Here is an 18,429-nt window from a genome sequence, read left to right on the forward strand (position 1 = left end):
AATCAAAATAACTGAAAGCGGGGACTGAACAGTTGTTCCCTATTTTTCACAGCAGTATTACTTGCAATAGACAATATTGGAAACAACTCATGTACATCAGTAAATGATGTGTAATACATAGAATGGAATATTTCAGCTATAAAGAGGAAGAAAATTCTGATACATGATACAGCAGGGTTGGAACGTTACGCTAAGTGAAATAAGCAAAATACAAAAAGACAGATATTGTGTGGTCCCAGTTACATAAGGTGTCTGGAATAGGCATGTTCATAGAAACAGAATAGAGAGGGAGGTTACTGGGAGTCGGGGGAAGGAGGGCATAAAGGGTTATTGTGTACTGGATGTAGAGTTTCTGTTTGGGATAATGAAAAAAGTTCTGGAAATGGATAGTGATGACGGTGTACAACATTGTGAATATACTTAATAATATTGAATTGTGTGCCTAACAGTATGGTAAATTGTGTGTGTGTATGAATCCTATTATTAACATATATTTTCTTTTTCACTTACGGCATTTTCAGTCTACATGAGCATTATATTAATACTACCAAAAATATACCACAAAAGAATGTGTGTCAAGAAATCTATTCAGTTTTTTTTTTTTCCTGAAGAAAAAGAAAATGTGTTTTTATTAGGAGCTGTAACAGCAGCCAGTTTTCATACAAGAGAAATACTCTGCAGGAATTTAGTATGTTAGCACCTACACCTCATGCTTTTTCCTCATACATGCATATCAACAATTCACATGAAAAGACACTTATTTTAGTGACTTATGCAAATTAATTGACAAGAAACAAAATGTATATGTTTTAGTTTTTAATATTCCAGCCAAGAAACATTTCTTCTAGTGAGGCCTATAGAGCATTCTCTATGAGCTGCTGGAAATTTTTTTCTTTTGCTTTCCATAGGAGAATGCAGCCTTCTAATGTAAATACATTTGAAGTATATTAATTTATAAGAGTTACAGTTATCAAATTTGGAATAAAAACTTATTTTTCAAAGTGCTGGATATGGATGGTGGTGATAAGTTGTATAACCTTTTGAATGTACTTAATGCCTCTCAGTTATATAAAGTAGTTAAAATGGTAACTCTTATATTTAAAATGGTTAACTTTATATTACATATAATTTACCACATTAAAAAATAGCTCTGTAGAATCTAAATCTTTGATACAAGCTAGTGAGTTTACACTCCTTTAGCTAATATTGCATGTTTTCAAAATATGCTCCAAATTTTAGATTATGTTGAAATAGCTAAGTAGAATTGTCAAAGTATAATGCTGTGGAATTTGCCATTACTTTGCGTTGTGCATTTTCTGACCTCGTTCTCGGTTCCCTCCTAACTGCAGTGTGTAATGCATCTTGAAGACCGGTTACAGGAGCTGTACTTCAAGAGCAAAATGCTGTCTGAGTACCTGAGGGGGCAGATGCGTGTTCATGTCAAGGAACTGGGAGTGGTTCTAGGGTACGTTCCTGATTTCTTCTCTCGCTTTGCTTTCTCATTGCACTGTCTTTATTTAGGAAAGGAACAGTCATCAGAATTGCCTTTTTCTTTTTAAATTGTTGTCTTGTTAGAAGCTGTACAGTAGTATCATCTGGGTTGCGCTTTACAGTATAAAAGCAGAACCTAGTCTTGGACTGATGTGAAAGGCACTGTCCCTGTGTAGTTCACTGGACTGAGAAATGCAGTTTAATAGAAATGAATTAAAATATAAATTTTTGCATTAGAAAAATTGAATATTCATTTTTATTAAATATATTATAAACTCATCATTCCCAGCATTTGCCCTGTCATCCAGATGAACTGATTGAAGAAGTAATGGCACTCTGTGGATGGTGGTATATTATCTACATATTTATTGCTCCTTCTCCATTTTTTATATATTATGTCTTAATACTCTGCAGTTTTCCTGGGAAGAAGCTAGTTATGTAAAATCCTAACTGAAGGACAAAGAGGAAATTGGCGGGAGTCATAGTATAGCCCCTTTCATTGCGTTCTGTGGCCACTTTTCATGTGTGTGTGTGCATGCGCAGGTGCATGAATTATTTCTTGAAATGCTGGTTGAATAAATTAAAACAAGCTAGAACTTTTTTCTAGTTTTAGCTTTCATGAAGGGAGAAAGTCAATATTGAGTTACTACTGTATGTCTGAAACCAGATTAAATTCTTTCATTAATATTATTCCTTAGTATCCAGATTGGAAATGATTCTCTGTGTGTGAAGCTTTTCATTTTATAAAAGTTTAAACTAATTTTTAAGGTAATGTATGTACAGTGCACATGCATTTTGGCATAAAGTGAAAAGTAAGTTGTATCATCTTTTCCACAACTTCTGTTTCCATCCAAACACAGTTAATGAATTGTTTCTTATAGAATTTTTAAATGTGTAGGGTTAAAAATACAAATTAGTTTATACTCTGTTTGCCATTGTGCAACTTGCCTTTTAATGAATCTTGAATGTTTGTTCATTTAAGCACGTACCGCACATACTGGTTAAAGGCTATATTGCATTTCATTGTATGGTGTTTAGATTATTTTCAGTAGTTTGATATTATAGATCAGTGCTGGAATCAGTATAATTCTTTAAAGTTTATAGGATACATTATTTGAAGTAGGATTTTTGAATTAAAGGACATGTGTATTAAATTGTTGATAGATCTTGGTATTTATTTTGACAATAGTAAATTCTATTCAGAAAGTACCAGAATAAATTCCCACAAACAATGGGAAACACACTCTTCCTACTACTTTTATCACCAAACTTTTTAATCTTTGCTAAGCTACTTGCTGAAAAATGAAATCTGATTTTATTCAGATTTATTCTCTAACCATAAGTGAGTCTACATAACTTATTTTGATATTTATTGGCCAGTTTTCTTTTCCTGTACATTATTTGTGGTAGATTGTATTTTTAAGAGGCTTTCATTACTTCTTTCCAGTGAATCTTACTGTAGAAACATTTGTATACAGAACAATAGGGCTGCATGCTGTCATTCTGTTATTATATAGTATTTCTTAGACATCATCACTTGCCCTTATGCATGCATGGTCCATCAGCAGATCACTGAGATGGTTTTCTACATTTAAGACTTCGTTTCTGTTGCATTTCAGAGGTTTTCTTTTTAAAAAAATCTTTGGTTATGGTTTTTACTTATGGAAAAATTTATTTTCATTATCTTCAGCTCTCTTCCCGTTTTCATTTTGGCCATGGTGGCCAATGACCTTGATTGGAGATGTATAGTGACCTTACAGGTAGCAGTCTTTGCCTGTAGGACTTATGTACTGGGTATAGAAAACCTGAACTGAGTTTTTTTTTTTTAAATTTCAGGATTGAATCCAGTGATCTTCCTCTCTTGGCTGCTGTAGCAAGCACTCACTCCCCGTATGTTGCTCAGATACTACTTTAACATAAAGGCTGTTGGAAATTAACTTCAGTCAAAAGTTAAGTAGAAACCAAGGAAGCAGTCACAACATGCATTTATGGCAATTTTTTTTCTCTGTCAGACTTTCATCTGAATGAATCAGTCACCTTGGTATTCTGCATTGCAGTGCATATCATGTCACCATTGGATGACTTTTTCATTTTGATTGGACTTTTGGATGGTGGTAGATTTTTAACCAAGTGAAACTAAAAAAGCATTTGGGGGGAAAGCATTTGAAGAAGCCACATTGTAACTTAGAAGTTTCTATAAAATGAGTAACATTGAAGAATTTGATTATGATCACTACAGTCTTGCCAGAGCTCGTAAGTAACAACAGATATCTCACTAAATGGCCCAGAAATAGTCATTTCACTCGTTTTCTTTGTTTCTAAGGTACAGAGATCTGTAAAGTTGTGTTTATTTGTTTTTTGTTTGTTTGTTTTTCAATTCAAAATAGCTAATTTCTAAGTATTTCTCAAAGTATTTTAAACAACTTTTAATTAAAATAAACTCAGAATAAAGTGTATAAATTTGTGTTATGTTATCCACCCAAGTGTACATATGTATCTATTTTTTAAAAAGCCAGAGGTAGAAATCCAAGATTGGTAAACATGCCTTTTTAAAGATATATTTTCAACTAGTAGTAATTGTATATAGTATTGAAATATTACTTTCTGGTGATTTTTCTGTTTCACACGCCCTAAAATATAAGTAAAGCCAATCTCTTTTTAAGGTTGAGGAATGTAGATTCCCAAAATAAGAATACTGCTTTATACCATTTGTTTTGTTTGTAAGTATAAGCTAATTCTTATAAATGTTAATATTTACATATTTGCATCTAATTTAATAAATTAAAATTGGGATTAAAAATTGCACCAAAGCATTGGCAGAAATAATACTATTTTCTTTAAAAGTGCTCAGGTAGCCGAGGCCCTTGGTTTTCGGTATCAAGCCCTTCTTGAACCCATAGGAACTGAATATTTGTTTCACTGCTTCATAATAGTCAATTTACACTAAGAAACGTATTAATTCTTAAAATTTTATTTTCTCTAATAGCTCCTCCCTTCCAGTAGCTAATTTTTTTCAAAGATTTCAACTTTTCAGTTGTAACTGTTTTTGTATATACTGGGGAGGGTTGTTTGTGAGAAAGGCTAATATGGAACCAAACTCTTGTAAGTAATGTAAATAGAAAGATGGGTAGATAAAATTTTCAGTATGCTCTACTACCTCAGTTTACTTGAAATACTACATTATATTAATAGTTTATCCTTTACTTATCTGGTCTAAGATGTTCTTAATGTAAGAAGTGAAACTGGTTTCTGCTTTCATGAACTATTTTCATCATAATTAGCTGATTAGCTTAAAACTGAAAACCACTTGCTTATTCTGTTAGTATCTTTTGTATAATGCATCCATTCTTGCTATTTAAATTTTCAGTAATTAAGGAAATTTCTGTGGTTTATTTAGTTTTTTGACCTCAAATTTATAGCATTGGGTCACATTTTACCTTGTTCTAATCTCCAGCTAGACTGAGATGAAATGGTTATTTTAATGGAATGTAAACCTGAAGTTGGTGTGCCTGCAGGCAGTTTGGCCCCTGATCCTATCAGCTGGTTTAGTTCCTGAGTCTCCCATAGGTGACTTGCTGTCAAAGAGTGTTCGTGGATATATTTTCATTGGCATAGTTTTTTTTTAGTCTATTCATTAAAGAAATTCTCTGATCTGTTGTTTGGAATTTTATGAATCAGTCTCTTTATCTGAATTCAGAATATGGAAAAGATCATATGTGGGCCACTTATATTTTTTCTCATTATAGTTCAGGACACGTAGACAATGTCTGTTTTTGTGTCTTATTTTTAAAATTAATCATCAAATTATTCACAGTCCTATCTATTAGAAATCTGTAATAAATTACCATTTTGGAAATCTGGTTTTCAACAAATGGATGGCTCATGCTACTGTAATTCTTTAAGCTTTGTTTGGAAGGGAAAGCACTATGGTTTCTTATAGAATCATTAATCCTTACAGGATTCCTGAGTTTTATAATTTACCATCCTGTAATTTTTGCTCTGTTTGTTATAGTTATTCTTTCATTACAGAAAACCCAAGGAATGAACTGCTACTTCTTTGAAGTATGGTCATTATGATGAATGTGAAAAGAATTTTGGCTTTTCAAAACAATTTTTCAACTTCTTATGGTACAGACAGATATGTATTACACATTTTAAAAACCTGTTTGTTGCAGCAGGAAATGAAAAAGGAATCTTTTACATTATAGATTTAAAACTAATTTTTCCTGTATATAAACTAGTTGTTTTGATTTTAAATATTCCTGGCTTTTATTAATGTGTCTTAATTTTGAGTTTGAAAATGTTAAGTGCAATAAACATACTAGCACAGATTTCATTTTGTTGAAATTGGCATACACTGGGGATGATCACTTTAACAAAAACAGATTTTATACAATGCCTACTTCTGCTAAATGTCTTATGAGATTGTTTTGCTTTCTCTAAGTTATTTAGATGGTGGGAGATGTAAAATGTAAATACGTGTTCCTTGTTCTGTATACATTTCTCAAATGTACGCCTGTATTATAATAACCTCCCAGTTCTAGGGGATATTTGTGCAATAAATACACATGTCAATTTGATGGATGATGTTGGTTTTTTTTTCACATTTAATAAGGTATATGTAACATTGTAGACTCTATTGCCTGCCCATCTGGATTCTTCTCCCTAGTGTGACACCTCTAGGCAGGGACCTTGTTCATAATGTCCTCTAAGTTTGTCCTTCTCTAATCCAAAATTTCTGTATTGGTAATTTAGTTGAATCTACTTTATGAGGTGGTGAGAATCAAGTGAAATAATGACTATCAAGAGTTTACCTCAATGCTTGGCACACTCCAAATGCTCAGTAATGTTGGTATGTTGCTAGGTGGAGGAGGGCATGGCAACCCACTCCAGTACCCTTGCCTGGAGAATCCCCGTGGACAGAGGAGCCTGGTGGGCTATGGTTCATGGAGTTGCCAAGAGTCGGACATGACTGAAGTGACTTCGCGCACACACAGCATGGTTGCTAGGTAATCTGTACAGCCCGTATCTATTTTATTGTGGGCAGAATTTACTATACATTCTTTTGAGTTAAAATATAGTAGCCAAAAAATATGGTATATTCTTATATTTAATTTTCATGATCACAAATTGGAAATTTCTTTAAATACTTTTATGAAAACAACTGAGAATCATTTAACACCTAGAAGAAGCCATGTAAACCCGTTAAGAACATTGTATCTAATTAAAATTACTACTTACTTTAAAATTCCTATCTCAGACCAGAATGCTTCCAATTAGGATGTGGTGATAAATGCATTGTAAAGCTATCTGAGATTTCTTTTATTTGTCTTTGCCATTGTAGGAGGTAGGGGTGGGATGGCAAGTGGAACCAAACATGAGCTGAAGGTGCACTGGGGGCTGGGGAATTATAACTCTGAGTGAGAAGGATTTAGGCAGATAGAAAAGAGGGAAGTCGGAGAGTGTAGTGTTTCCTGTTGTTGCTCTGTAGTTCAGACTGTGGACTTGACTATGTTTGTTCTAGACTTCCCTAAAGAAAGGAAATACTGGCAGTCCAAAAGAGATTTTTTCCAAAGGTTTTTAAAGTTTTAGAAGAAATTAACAGATTTCTAAGTGGATGAAATTTCCATCCATTATTTTTTCAGGAGAACTTTTGGTCTTAAAACATATGCTCGGGTCATAGGCTCCTTTCTTGCCCACACCCCAGGACTTGGTCCTCTTATAACCTTTTCTTTAAAAGGGACTCTTCTTTTCATAAAAGTGTGAGCCTAGACTGATTCCTTTATCAGGTTGCAGACAGCTCTCTGCCCATGTTAACACTATCTGACTAGACCTCCCATAAATAGATGTGTATTTACTCTAAGGAGGATATTAAGTTGAAGAAGTTTGAAATTCCTTCCTTTCCAAATAACCATTGTATCAAGGAGAGTCCCAAAACATGTGTTTATATTCACCCCAGCACTCAAAGTAAGATTATTGATAAAAGCAGTGTTACCTAAATTTTCTGAAAGGGAATAACATTGTTGAAGTGTTGTGTAAATATAGGGAAGATACTATTATATCCTCAAGAAACTTGTGATGCCATTATTGTGTCACATTTGGTTCAGCACTCAGAAGTATCTTTCACTGTTGGAATTAAGATGGGTCTGACTAGCCAGAACCTGAGTTAGTTTAAAGTAGTTTTCAAACCTGGTTTCATGTGAGAAACACCTAGATGGTGCTTGGAACATATTTCTAGACCCCACCCTCAAAGATTCTTACTCAATGATAGAAAGTGACCTTCTGGATTTAGGCCAGCAAGTGCTCTTATTTTCCCAGTAGTAGTGACTCAGTCTCCCAGCATACCCCAAATGTCACTTCCTTATACCGTTTCAGGTGCTATTAAAACCAGTGCTGTTAACTTCTTTTTGTTGGTCTGCTGTTGTTCTGCAAAGATGGTAATATGATTGTGTATGCATTCAGTTTTGCATAATAGAGTAGTTGCCTAGCCAGACATACGTCTTTTCCATAGGAGAGCAATCAAGTTCCTATCTCTCTAACAGCAAAATCCTCTCTTAATCACTTAGTCCTTAGATAGTTCCATTCATTTAGCAGATATTGATTGAACACCTGTTGTGTGCTAGACAGAGATCTGGGTACCAGGAATAAGTCAGTAAAAAAGTTTCTCATGAAGTTTACATATTTCCTGCTGGTGGAGGAGACAGACAAAAATATTAAGCTGTCAGGTTGTGATAAGTATGACAAAAGTTAAGATTGGGTAAAGAGTCAAGCTGCTTTTTCCTTTTTTGAAGATTTGTTTTTGTTTCATAGCAAAGTTGTGTCTGACCCCATCGATTGTAGCCCGCCAGGCTCCTCTGTCCATGCCAAATTGTGTCTCTTTTGTGACCCCATGGACTGTAACCTGCCAGGCTCCTCTGTTCATGGGAATTTTCCAGGCAAGACTACTGGAGTGGGTGGCCATTTACAGGGGATCTTCTGAATCCATGGATTGAACCTTCCATCTCCTGCATTGGCAGGCACATTCCTTACCACTGAGACACCAGGGAAGCAATATTTAACCATCTTTAAAGATTCAACCACCTAGAATTTAAGAACCATTATGTTTTCCTTTTAGATGTATGTTAATATTGGTGAATCCTGTCCTGGAGGTTGGCTTTTCTCTGAAGATAGTTATTAGAGCTCTCACTCTGTCTCTTCACTTTTTTTTTAGCATACCAAAGCATAATACAGGATGGTAAAGGACAACATAGACTTTGAAAATATCCTCAAATTTAGCTGTGTATAGTTACTATGGATATTAATATACTGTTTTTACTGTTGCTGCTTTATCACAATAAAGTATATTAATAAGTATTTTTATAGACTTAATTCATTTTCCTTGTCAAGTACAAGATGAATAAATATACACTATTGTAACCATCACTTAGATCAAGAAGTAAATCCTTTTCAGCAACCCAGAATCCACCCCCCCCCCCATCTCCATGTGCCCTATCCTGATCATAATACTCTGCCTTCTCATTTTGTGACTTCTAACCTGACTTTCATGAACCTTTCCTTGCTCTTCTCTCTATGGTTTTACTTCTTTGTATGCATCCCTAAGTGATATTCTTCAGATTTTCTTGTGTTTGAACTTTGTGTAGTGATACTCCATATTTTGCTTCTTTTTCCTGTCAGCATTATGTTGGAGATTCATTCTTGTGCTATGGGGGTGGTATTACACTGAAAGAATATACAACAGTTTACCCATTCTATAAGTGATGAACAAATGGGTTATTCCAATTTTTGGCTAATATGAACAGTGACCATTTTTGTTCATCTTTTCTGGGTGTTCTTTAGAACAAACATCCAGGAGTGGGCTTGCTGTCAAAGGGTATGTTAAATTTCAGCTTTACTTAGATAACTTCTTTTTTCTAAGTGGTTTCCCAATATACACTTAACTGGCAGTTTGTGCGAGTTCCTGTTGCTCCACATCTTCATGAATACTTAAATGTGTTTCTGAATAGTTCTGGTGAAAAAAAACAGCAGATGAAAAAAACCCTATCCAGCTCTTCAAATTTTATTTTATGCTTTAGAGAAATCACTTCCTAGAGGTAATGTAATAGAAATAATAAAAGAGTGCTTATACTGTGCAGATTGTTCACATAAATTATCTCATGTATGTAGAAAGAAAGAAAGTGAAGTCGCTCAGTCATGTCCAACTTTTTGCAACCCCATGGACGGTAGCCTACCAGGTTCCTCCGTCCATGGGATTTTCTAGACAAGAATAGTGAAGTGGGTTGCCATTTCCTTCTCCAGGCGATCTTCCCAACCCAGGGAGTGAACCTGGGTCTTCCGCATTGTAGTTAGACGCTTGACCATCTGAGCCATCAGGGAAGTCTATGTATGTAATCTCATGTATGCAATCCTCAGAAAATTCAAAGTAGTAGTTCTTTTACTAGTCCCATTTTACAGATAAGGAAACTGAAGTTCAGAAATAAATAACCAAGTTATTTAGCTAGAAATGGCCTATTAAAGACACAAATATAGATGTTTGCCCTTAAAAATCCAAGTTCATGGTTGTCATACTTTTAATTCCTTTTCTCTCTTTTCAAAATACTGGTGTGGCTTTGGAAACATGCTTGAAAAATGGGGTAACCTTTGTGATCTTAGATTTTTGAGAGAATATACACACAAAAAAATGACGAAAGTAGGTTATTGCAATTATTTGTAACCAACTGAAAATTTTGAGTGGCTGAGCCATAGCTTCCGTGGTAAAGTTTTGCCCGCTACTCAAAAAAGAAATGTGCCAATATTATGTTGTAAACTTCCAAGTTTGGGCAAGCTGAATGACCAGCGGAAAACAAAGCCCCTTACTAACATCAGCCATTACCAGATCCCTGAAATGGTCAATGTTGCAGCCTGAACCTTTTCCCTTTGTTACTCTAAAATTTTTTTTACCATGTCATTAAAAAATTAATGGGAACAACATCATAATCTTACATCAGAATTACTTAGTGAACCATAAGTACTGTTAAAATACTAAGCTGTATTCAGTGGAAAGGACATGATTATGTCACTCCAAGGAAGATTGTGTGTCTTAGTGCGGCCCATCTGGGCGCTGAAATAGGATTGTTCAGAAGGATGGATTCTGGAATTCTGTCAGTGACGTTCCAGTGGAAACAACTTCTACAGATGTCTGGCTGCCCCGGAGAATAGATGTTTTTATTACCAAAGTACTAGCTAATAAATGTTCATTTGCATTATTCGGCCTGTTGGGAAACGGACTACTGTATAAAATGTAAAAAGCGCACACTCCTAAGTCAGGCAACCTTGAGAAGGGGTTGAGCGGAGGGAGGGCTGGCCTCAGCATTGGTTATGTGAACGTAATCCAGACTGACTTTGCGCACCAGCGCTTAATTCTGAGCTGGCGGCAGGCTCGGCGACTGCCCGCTCCTGCTCAAGGCCATCAAGCTTCTATTTCTCTGCGCTGATGTCAGGGCGTCCGTCTTAGAGTAGGTTCTTTTCGGCTGGTCCCTTCCACAAGAGACTCGTTTTATTAGAAGACAGGGGGGCAAGATAGAGTAGAAACTCCCTCGTTTGTTGGATGGTAGCCTCGACTTCCGCACATTCTCCGAGGGAGCGGTGTCGGAGCTGCAGAACTGGAGCTCGGCCTCGAGACTGGCCACGCCCTGAACTTCCGGATTTTGGCACAAACAACTCTCCACCCAGAACGCCTGCCCCACAGTTCGATCCTCGACACGCTATTTTCTCTCAGTCGGTCACAACCAGTTTCCGGCCCCGCCACCGGAAGCTGGAGCGGCTGAAACCTCAACTCCGAGGCGGAAGCAGAGACAGGTTTAAGGGAAGTCTCGCGACGTTTCTTCAACTCTCACGAAGAAGGGTTGGGAGAGGCTTCGGGGCACCGCCCCAGTTTTTACGTCACCGCGGAGTCACGCCCTTAGGCGTTCGTTTGCGCGCTTGCGCGTGCTGCGCACGCGCACTAGCCTTCCCTCCGCCCCCGCGCGGGCTTCCCTCTGGCCAGTCGCGCGTGGGCTGAGGCCCTGGGCGGGCGTTGCGAAGGCTTGTTTGCCAAAGCGCGGTCCCCGCAGCAGTTCGGAGTTCCTTTCTTCAGGGGAGTTGCGCGGGGGAGGGTGTAGCCCCCAATACCTAGGGTAAATGGCCTGTCTCATGGGCTGCTAAGGGCAGTCTGGGGAGCACGGGGGCCGGGGCCGCAACCATGAACTCACCTGTGGACCCTGGCGCTAGGCAGGCGCTGAAGAAGAAGCCACCCGAGCGGACGCCCGAGGTAAGCCCAGCTGACCCGTCGAGCCTCCCGCTGTCCAACGGACAGCATCCCTCTGTCGGTCCGAAACTTGCGGCGACTGTCCCCTTGCCAGAGCCTCGCACCTGCTGCCAGACTATCTGTTCTCTGCGTTCCCGGCCCTAAACCGGGCCCTTCTCGCGGGCGGGTGACGGCCGTCTTTCCTTCTCGAAAAACTGCCTTCCCCGCACACCCGGTACTTGGCGGTGACTTCCCAGTGTTTTCGATAAGAAATCTCCATTACTAAATCGTATTTTTTCAGGGTAAAATGCAGTTCTCGGAGTGAGATTGTCCCGTAACTAGGTAGGCTATGGAAAAGGAGGTGGAAGTTGTAAGTGAAATGTAACTGCTGTGTCATTAACAATAACAACAAGAAAACCCAAAACCTCTGTTAAAGTTACTGAAAGTTTAATAACTTATCTTAAAGTAACCGTATAGGCACTTTAAATACTGTTCAGTTGCCTGAACGATGAAGTTTTCAACATCAGTTTAAAACTTTGCGTCCAGTTCAGGTGATGAATTCTAGTGGAGAATTCTGCGTATTTAAAGATCAGTTCAGGAGGTAATTTTTCAGACTGTGTGTCATTGGCAAATTTTACAGTATTTTGTGCTTGGATCCAAAACCTGGTATATTGAGTTAGCAGTAATGACATCAGTTTAAATGATTTGACCTGCAGGCTAGTTTTCAGGCAAATAACTAAAACCTGTTAACCTTGCGGGTCAGTGTAGAGTGCTTAGGGGGCGGGTTGAGGTTTTCCTTAATTTGAAGACGTTTCCATAATAAGTGCTATGTTTCCTAAACCAAAAAGCAAAAACAATGTTGTGAATGTATTGTTGGATTGTCTTGTGTGTAATTGAAATAAATGAAAGAAAGTGGTTTAGGTTAGTTCTTCCGAATTCACTTTTGTGTTTTTCAGGTTTATAATGTTTTGCATAGTAGATCTCAGTAATTTGGACTGACCTTTTGTGACATGACAGTCAAGCTGTAATTTTAGCTGATGGGTCAGACTTTGTTGTTGGAGATCCTGATGTTTGCATAGAAACAAAGCAAATTCTACCACTTTCCACAGCCTTCTTTTCAAGACTTGAATTTGTAGTTCTAGGTGTCTTAATTTCCCTGATAATTCTTGAGGTCGTTGTGAGTTAATTGAAAGCGTTCATTTTGAACAGGTGAACCTACCTTAGTTTCTATATCATTAGACAGTATCAAGCAGCTTCAGCTGCCTGCAACAAATTCTGGTAAATTTTCTTTTCCTTTTTATTCTGTTAAAAATATTCTCTGATTTTCCTTGTTATGGCTTCTTAGATACACCCATCATTTAAAAGTGGACATTTAATTTCCAAATGCATGAAGTTTCTAAAGTATCTTTGATAGTAATACTTTCTTCTGTCTTCTCAGTCATCCTCTGTGTTTTTTCAGTCTTCTTTTTTGAGGCTTTCAATGGCTCAGTCAGATCTCTCTTGGTAACTGTCACATTGCACTTGAAAATAAGTGGGTTATTTTTCACATACATTTTGATACTGATTTCTAACATAATTCCACAGTGATAAGAGAGCATGTTAATGGAAAACTAATTCTCTTTATTAACAAAATTACCTAGTTTGCTTATTTTTGAGCCTTAGGAAATTTTCTGAACTGTTCACAAAGTTATGTTGGCTAGTGTTTGCTGTGTTAAGTACTTCATCTTGTTTTACTGGAGCAGCAGCATTGTTTAAGGGAATGAATGCTGAAACAGCTGCCCACAGTACACAGACTGGAGCTCTGACATCTAGCAGCGTATAACATGCTAACTGCTTGATTCATTGGCAGTGCTTTTTAAACTATTTTTATTTATTTATGGCCACACCACGAGACTTGTGGGATCTTAGTTCCCCGACTAGGGATTGAACCCTGGCTCTTAGCAGGGAAAGTGTAGAGTCCTAAGGGAAGTCCCATCGTTGGCAGTGCTTTTGATTGAGTGTAGAATTTGTTTGGGGGGCACAGAAGTATCAATAAAGAAGTGATAAATTGAATTCTAGTGATGATTTATTTGTGGTAAATAATTTGATGAAATTCTCACAGGGTCATTTCTGCTTTCAGAAGTTCCTTATTCTTTTTAGTGGACTGTTAAGCATCTATTTTAAATATATTCAGCAGTTATTGAAAGCTTACCAGTTCAAGGCATTATTTTGTGCACTAGGGTGTATCAGTGAACTAAACAGGCCTACCTGAAGAGGGAGGGAGATGGACAGATAAATACAGGAAGCAAGTATGCTACATAATATGTTAGTTGATAATTGCAAATTTTAAAAAGATCAGGATAAAGGAATTGGAAGAAATGGACAAGGAGTGGATGCAGTTTAAGGTAGTTGGTGTCTTGATTGAGATGAATTTTTTTTAAAGCTTTAATTAATGTGATGGAATTAGCCATCAGGATATATTGGGAAATAGCTTTCCAAGTAGAATAAGAGAGTCATTGCAAAGGTCCTTAGGTGAGAGTGTGTTTGGTGCATTCGGGGAATAGCAAGGAGCTCTGAGCGACGAACGCAAAGTGGTAAGAGATGAAGTCAGAGAGGCAGTGGTGATGTAAGATGGAGCTTATCATGCAGGACTCTAAATTGTATGTTTTTGACTTTTATTTTGAATGAAAAAGAGTTTTGTTTTCCTCCAAAATGTTTTGAAGCAGAGGAGCAATGTAATCCTACTTTTTAATGCATTCCCTGGCTGTTTGCTGGGTTGAGAATAGACTGGGAGCAAGGATAGAAAGAAACAGGAACATCAGTTAGAGGTTATCGCATTAAAGCAGGGAAGAGATGATCATAGCTCAGACTAAAGGATAGTATTGCTGGTGGTGAGCAGTAGTCGATTATGGAAATATTTTTGAAGGTTTAGCAACATGATTTGCTAATGGTTTAGATTTGTGCTTTGAGGGAAAGGAAAGCCATCAAGCATGATTTCAAAGTTTTTGGCCGGAATAACTGGAGTGTTGGAGTTAACCATCAAAGAGAGTTTGAGCTGCTGTCAAAGAGACCAGGAAAGCTGCAGGATGAGTAGTTTGGGGATCCGGAATGGATCAGAAATTCAGTTTTGAACATGTCACATTTGAACTGTCTGTTAGAAATGTTGAGTAAGGAGTCGCATATACAATTTATAATTATTTCTAAAGAGAAGGCTGGGCTGCAAATAGAAGCTTTATAGTTATTAGCTTAAAGATAATGTTTAAAGTCATGAGACTAGATGAAATTGCCAAAGCGGTGAGCATACATGGGAATAGAAGAGGACCAAAGACAGTGCCCTGGGAGATTTGATCATTACAAGGTCAGTGAGAAGAGCAAAAACCAGCAAACGAGAATGCATGGGAGTCAATAGTGCAGCAGAGGAAAAACCAGGATTGAGTGGTAATGTCCTAGAAGCTAAGTCAAGAAAGTGTATAATAGAAGGGGTAAAATGCATTCATTCAGCTTATTTTTCCTTGAATACCTACTGGGTACAAAGCATTATGAAAAATATACAAATAGATTAAGAATCAGTGTCTTACAATCTTGTAATCAGATATTTGCATCATATAATTAATGAATAAAGAACTCTTCTGTTTGTTTCTGGGACAAAATTAATGGTTCCTTTATTTTGAACCATCTGCTGTCCTTAAATGAAACTATCAACTCAAGCATAATCCTAGTGAGCCAGACACTGAGAATGGGAAGTTTTGTGTAGAATGCCATTTAGAACTGTGTTCTAAAGCAGTTTTTACTTTTCTGGCCAGTTCTCCTACTTTGTAGATTCAACTTCCATAGCACATTGGCTTTCCTGAGCTAGTCGTCTGATTTCCTTTTTCACTTTACAAAGTTTTTTTTTTTTTTTTTAATGGAAAATTTTAGGCTTAAATACTCCGTGGGAAGCTCAGTGCTCTGAAGCAACGAAAGCTGTTAAGGTACTCATTTTGAGTCCTTATACCAAAATTAAAGACACCACAGTCAAAATTGAGACCCTGAATTTGCGTTTTTCTCAACTCAGTTCATATTCAATGCCATTCTTTCTCTGTAATCTTTCTTTTCTACCTCAGAGTGAGCACAGTATTTCTCTTATATTTCCATTTCTAACTGCTTAATACCATGCTTCACACATATTAAACAATCAATATGTTGAACAGAACAAAATTTGGAATTAGTTTTGTAAAGATCTCATTTTAAAAGATAATACTTTTTATTCATTAGAACTGCTGATTTTGTATACCTGGGTGGTCTCACTCAGCAGTGTGACTTCTGTTAATTTTTAATAGGTTGACACGTAAGTCTGTCACATCTTACCCCCTTTCATGTGCTTCAGATTCATTATGTAACTACTAAATTGTCCTCCAGGTTCTTAAGTCACTTGTCTGAAATTGAAACCATCATCATTCCTACTCTTTAATATTCTTCTGGTGACTGCCTCAGTTTCTCAGTTCAGAATTAATGTCTTTACTCAGTTTCCCCTGCTGTCCTCTTCTCTCTGTCTAACTGGTCACTAAACCTTGTTGGTTTTACGTCTTGAGTCTCTTTCTACTTCCTGTCCAGCCCAATTACCCTAATTCACACTTTTATCATTTCACCCCTGAATTTTTGAGTCATTTTATTTATTGTCATATTTGGTTAGAATGATCTTTCTAATACTGAGATCTGATCATCTTCTATTCTTGCTCAGAATTATTTCCCATTGCCTAGATAGGTTAGCAGTATAAATTGTCATCCAAGTTATTTTTGAGAATTAGAAGAGGTGGATTAATATTTACACCCGGAAAACAGATTAAAGAAGTCATTTGTCTCCAGCAAACTGAGATGTTTAGTTACTGCATGCAGATGATAACATTAATTTATCCATTCAGTAAGCAGATAAGTTAGAATACTAAAAACCAAGGTTGTAGGGAGAAATTGGACATGGTCCCTATTCTTCAGTGATTTAGGATACCGACAAGACATTAGTAAAACGTAAGATTACTGGGGACAAAGATGTGAATAGGGCACTTTACAGCTCCAAGTGAGAAAAGGAAAGGCTCCGTGGAGGACCTTTAGATTAAACCCATAATATCGTGAATAGGTTTCTAGATGATATCCAGAGGGAGGTCATTCCAGGCAGAGAGCAGCAGGAGCAAAGGCACTAATGGTGACAAGCCAGGTACATTTGTAGAACAAGTAGCCAGTCTGTGAGCATGAATTCCCAGTGGGGGTGATGTCATTCCCAGTGGGACAAAAATTGGGTCTTTTAGGGGAATGGGGGGAGAAAAAAACATCTATATCTATGGTTTGTGTAGCAGTATCTACACGAATCTCGTTGTTACTGGACAGTGTCCTATTCCTTAATATTTAATTGGAGACGGGGTGGCAGTTAAGAAAAATACTCTTTGGAGAGATGTGATAATGAAGAAAGGTCACGAAACACTGGACTAGTGTATGGTGTTTTGTGTGTATGCGTGGTGTTGGATGTTAAATGTTGAAGCTGGATATAATAGCAGGGTTGGATCATTTCAGGGATTTGGACTGGATGTTGTAAATAAAGGAGAACTGTTGGAGGGTTTAACAGCTATTTAGCCCAGAAATAGGGTCACTTTTACAAAGATTACTCTGTGGGCATTGTTGAAGATGTAGGTGGAGCCAGGGGATGGGTTAAGAAGCAGTACAGGCTGGCTACACTAGAGGCAGGTGGTTTTCAGTAGGATGAACAAACAACATTTTGTCCACACCAGAGTATTTTTCAATGTGAAAGGCAAGACTGTTAGTGATTATATCAGGAAAACTGGGAAATCAGGAGATATGGATCTATTATAGGAAACAAATGCAATAGTTTAGGAGTGAAATAAGGTAGCAGAATATGAGATAGTGGAATAGTGAAGTAGAGTTGTCTCAACATGGTCATTGATTGAAATGGGAGTTTGTACATCCGACCACCAGACTTCTTTTTTTAGTCTTTGAAATTGACTATCATACACATGGGGGCTTCCCTGGTGGCTCAGTGGTAAAGAATCTGTCTGCCAGTGCAGGAGACACAGGGTTAGTCCTTGCGTTGGAAAGATTCCCTGGAGAAAGAAATGGCAGCCCACTCCATTGTTCTTGAGTGGGAAATCCCAGGGAGAAAGGAAGCTGGCAGGCTACAGTCCTTGGGTTCACAAAAATGAGACATGGCTTAGCAACTAAACAACAACGTAATACACATACAGTAAATTCCACATGCTTTCAAGTGTATAGCCAGCTTAATTTTCACAAATATATCTAGGTACCATCCAAATCATTATTATAGAATATTACCAGCACTCCAGAAACTCCCCCTTTGCCTCTCCCATTCAGTACCTTTTCCCAAAGGAAACTGTGCTGATATCTTTCGCCATGAAAGATGTTTTTGCATTCGAGTGGAATCATACAGTGTGTCTTCTTTTCAATAACCAAGAGAACTAGGAAACTTATCTTGGTTCTTTGCATTTTAATCTCTGGGCTGGACTTTGAACCTCTTATCTTGGCTTTTCTTGATCTTCCTCTGCTTCTCCTTTATACCTTGACTCACCTGACCCTTTTTAGATTGGCCACCTCATTCTTTCCAACCCTACTCTTGTGGCAACTGCCTCAAACTTCAGATGCTGCGCTTCAGGCCAAGAGACCCTCTGTCTTTTTGTTCCTTCAAGTGTCTGCAG

General features: G+C 37.5%; 2 protein-coding genes across 5 annotated transcripts in view; both read left to right on the forward strand.

Moving 5' to 3' along the window:
* Positions 1-6,071, forward strand: part of FNIP1 (folliculin interacting protein 1) — a 120,046-nt gene extending 113,975 nt beyond the window's left edge. For both annotated transcript variants that reach the window (XM_043912177.1, XM_043912178.1), the window contains 2 exons: positions 1,350-1,465; positions 3,328-6,071. In XM_043912177.1, the coding sequence (XP_043768112.1) occupies positions 1,350-1,465; positions 3,328-3,406 (195 nt within the window). In that variant the 3' untranslated portion in view covers positions 3,407-6,071. The remainder of the gene's footprint in view (positions 1-1,349; positions 1,466-3,327) is intronic.
* Positions 6,072-11,481: 5,410 nt separating this feature from the next.
* The window catches only part of RAPGEF6 (Rap guanine nucleotide exchange factor 6), a 226,782-nt gene continuing 219,834 nt past the window's right edge, over positions 11,482-18,429 (forward strand). For 2 of the 3 annotated variants that reach the window (XM_043912173.1, XM_043912174.1), the window contains exon 1: positions 11,483-11,776. In XM_043912173.1, the coding sequence (XP_043768108.1) occupies positions 11,708-11,776 (69 nt within the window). In that variant the 5' untranslated portion in view covers positions 11,483-11,707. Of the gene's footprint in view, positions 11,777-18,429 lie in introns of all 3 variants that reach the window. The other variant, XM_043912175.1, reaches the window with a different exon arrangement.

This window comes from Cervus elaphus, chromosome 9 (assembly GCF_910594005.1).
Source record: "Cervus elaphus chromosome 9, mCerEla1.1, whole genome shotgun sequence".
Taxonomy (NCBI): domain Eukaryota; kingdom Metazoa; phylum Chordata; class Mammalia; order Artiodactyla; family Cervidae; genus Cervus; species Cervus elaphus.